Source organism: Onychostoma macrolepis, chromosome 19 (genome assembly GCF_012432095.1).
Source record: "Onychostoma macrolepis isolate SWU-2019 chromosome 19, ASM1243209v1, whole genome shotgun sequence".
NCBI lineage: Eukaryota > Metazoa > Chordata > Actinopteri > Cypriniformes > Cyprinidae > Onychostoma > Onychostoma macrolepis.
Window position 1 is genome coordinate 11,613,982 of NC_081173.1, and position 3,538 is coordinate 11,617,519.

Sequence of the window (3,538 nt, forward strand, 5' to 3'; positions counted from 1 at the left end):
GTTTCACAATTTGAGTTGAATTACTGAAATAAATGAACTTTTCCAAGACATTCTAATTTGATATGCACCTGTATATTGACATTGCCTACACAGTAATGACGATAAAAAATAGCTTGGTTACACCACACTGACATAGATTTATAATTTATCTTGCATTAAATTAGAAGATACAAAACTAGCACTCTCATCATCACTCCTGGGTGTAGCCTATGTGTGGTTTATAATATATAAATATAAGTTTGTCACTAAAACGCATTCCTCTCTTGTTTGTTTTGGTGCAAATCGCCTCTCCACAGTATCACAATAAACTGATGACGTGAAGGATGACAAATCTCAAGTTTGGCAAATGCACGAGAGCACTCATTCACTCACAGCTGCGCGCGGGGCCGGACGGAGCATAAACGCGCGCGCTCGTCTGCATCCTTTATTAGTGCATGCAGCGCTCCATCTTATTTCAATGGGCTGCGGTGGGAGTCGAGCAGATGCTATTGAACCGCGATATCATGAGAGCTGGACCAGAGAAACCGAATCGACGTGGCTTACTAATACTGAAGCTGAAATCCCCAACGGCGTGACTTCTAAGAACCGCGTCGTGCGTGGAGAATCTAGCCATCTTATTAAAGACAATTCAAAACTATCAGGTATATGCTGTTTTTCCTAAAAGTAACAGGGTTATAATATGTATACACCTACGGTTAAAAATACAGGCTATTTATCTGATTTAATTGCAAAAATATGCTGAGGTTTTTCTCTAAATTAAAATCAAAGTTTGTTTGGCTTTATTATTCTCTTTTGAAATGTCATTTAGTCTTAAAATAGTTTTTAATTTAGGCAAAAAATAAGCTTTTTGTGACATATTGTCACTTCCTCCTCAGGTAGAGGTATGGAGGCCAGATCCTGTGGAGACAGAGGCAGACAGATGGTTAATGCTGGAACTCAATGTGGAAAGCAGGTTTTGACTTCCAGCACCTGCACAAACCATCGAAAAACATCCTGCAGTCATGAGGTTTCAGTCACTGAATAAAAAACTAACAGCTATTTATGAGATATTACACGTTCAAAGGTCTCATATGCATAATCCTTCAAACTTCAGGGTTTTGACAATGTAGCCTACAGACAAAGCAGACTGAACGAACAGCTGTGTCAGTGTTTGAATAACATTAAGTCTGCTTTTCCTTCGATATATGGTGACAGCTTGTTTGTGTTTTACAGCAGATAAGTGACTCAAAGCAGACAACGCACAAAGAGGAAACGACGCATTCTGAAGGGGTTTCATCTAATGCTGCATCTAACCCAGGGGAGCCATGAGGGGAAAACAACCCCATCTTTGTCTGATGTGGAGGATACGCTCTGAAACCCAGAGGAGTTCAGCGATGTGGATTATGGGCTATACAAGAAACCATAAGCTGTAAAGAGAAATAGAGCTTCACAAGAGATGATATCTTATTAATGCACACTTAGCCTATAGAAATATGCTTTGCTTTAGTTTGTTGCAGAAATGGGTTAAAAAGATGCATCTGATCATTAGCTTGGCAAATATAGATTTTAGTCAACCCTGATATCCTCACAGGAGTTACTGAGCAAAGCATATTCATAATGTTTATAAATTCAAGTTCATAAAATAAATTCACATTCATAATGTTGCACAAAAGAGTTATCGCTCACAATTAATAATAGCTCTTAGAATTTCTTTGTGGAATTTTAATGCTAATTACATATTTTAAAAGACAAGGCTATAGAATATTTTTGTCATGCTTAAATACTTGTAAAAAAACAACAACAGCAATTCTAATTGATTAGTTGATTAATATTATGGCCCTCTTAATGTTTTTATTTATGTTTTTTGTTCATTTCATTCTTGTAGATATGCATTTAGGCTATTGCAAATTGCAAAGTATTTTTGGCATGTATCTGAAATAATTAATTATTACATTTTAATTTAATTTAAATTAAATTTATTTTATTTAGTGTGACACTTTTTTTTTTTTACCCTGCTTTGTTTAATATGGACAGCTAAGTGCTGTAAAATCACTGGAACCACTAGATGGAGCAGTTTATCTTACATTTCAATTGCACAAGGCAACTGAGACATTACCTGTGCATAGTTTTACCAGATCTTAATGCTGCATCACAAAATAGACATTAGGAATAGACATACAGTATAAAATAGTGAATACTATTTTTATAGAAATGTTTAACTTATCCCAAAACTATGTAAATTAATGACAAGTACAAAGAGCAATGTTGTTACCTCTAGCAACATGTATGATGCAACATTGTTTTTGTGTGAATTTTATTTAAATTCTGCTGTCCAACATAATAATTATGCCATCCTTTATCATCCCCATTTCACAACAATTGAAATTGTTTATATATATATATATATATATATATATATATATGTATATATATATATATATAGAAATGCATTAACACAGTTTACTCTGAAAACATGTCTGACACATTGTATAGTCACCTTCTCACTCCAGGGACAGTGGCTGCAAATTTGTATGTGCAGGGCATCTGCTGCATGAAATGTGATGCTATTATGTATTGTCAATGTCCAGGAAAATAAATAAATAGATCAATAAATGGGACATATTTAAATCTCTACTGATTTTGCAATATGCTATTTGTTGTTCTAGAAATGAGCTATATAAATAACTGTTACAAACACCCCTGTCTGGTTAGACATGATTTTGACATGCAGGAAAAAAAGCTTGTATGGATATTATAAAGTACAGCATCTGGAAAGTATTCACAGGTCTTCACTTTTCCCACATTTTGTTATGTTACAGGCTTATTCCAAAATGGTTTAAATTGATTATTTTCCTCAAAATTCTACAAACATTACCCCATAATGACAACATGAAAGAAGTTTGTTTGAAATCTTTGCAAATGTATTATAAATAAAAAACTAAGAAAAAAAAAATCACATGCAAGTATTCACAGACTTTGCTCAATACTTTGTTGAAGCACCTTTGGCACCAATTACAGCCTCAGATCTTTTTGGGTATGATGCGACAAGCTTTGCTCATCAGCATTTGGAAATTATCTGCCATTCTTCTCCTCACCTCTTCACCTCTCAAGCTCTGTCAGGTTGGAAGAGGGCAGACGCACATTTTCAGGTTTCTCCAGAAATACTTGATTGGGTTCAAGCTCAGGCTGTGGCTGGGCCACTCAGGCTGTGTGCTTTGGGTCATTGTCCTGTTGGAAGGTGAACCTTCTACGCAGTCTGAGGTTCTGAATGCTCTGGACTGGGTTTTCATTAAGGCTATCTATCTCAATATTTTGGTGCATTGAGCTTTTCTTCTACTGTGATGAGTCCCTCAGTCCCTGCCACTGAAAAACAGCCCCACAGCATGAGGCTGCTACCAGCACACCTTACTTTTGGGATGGTACTCTGTAGGTGATGAGCAGAGCTGGTTTCCTTCAAACATGATGCTTAGAATTGAGGTTCATCAGACCAGAGAATCTTGTTTCTCAGAGTCTGAGGGTCTTTTTGGTGCTTTTTTTGTAAATTCCAAGTGTGTTTTCA

The 3,538-nt window shown here is 36.0% G+C and overlaps 1 protein-coding gene across 2 annotated transcripts; it reads left to right on the plus strand.

Annotated features, from left to right (window-relative positions):
- Positions 1–383: 383 nt before the first annotated feature.
- Positions 384–2,734, plus strand: si:ch211-215i13.3 (brain and acute leukemia cytoplasmic protein). 2 transcript variants are annotated; one of them, XM_058754168.1, is made up of 3 exons: positions 384–641; positions 876–1,006; positions 1,216–2,734. In XM_058754168.1, the coding sequence occupies exons 1-3, from the start codon at positions 458–460 to the stop codon at positions 1,306–1,308; spliced, it is 408 nt and encodes a 135-aa protein (XP_058610151.1). In that variant the 5' UTR covers positions 384–457; the 3' UTR covers positions 1,309–2,734. The 2 variants fall into 2 exon arrangements, with proteins under 2 accessions (XP_058610151.1, XP_058610150.1); XM_058754167.1 differs by having other exon boundaries at positions 1,213–2,732.
- The last annotated feature ends 804 nt before the right edge of the window (positions 2,735–3,538 follow it).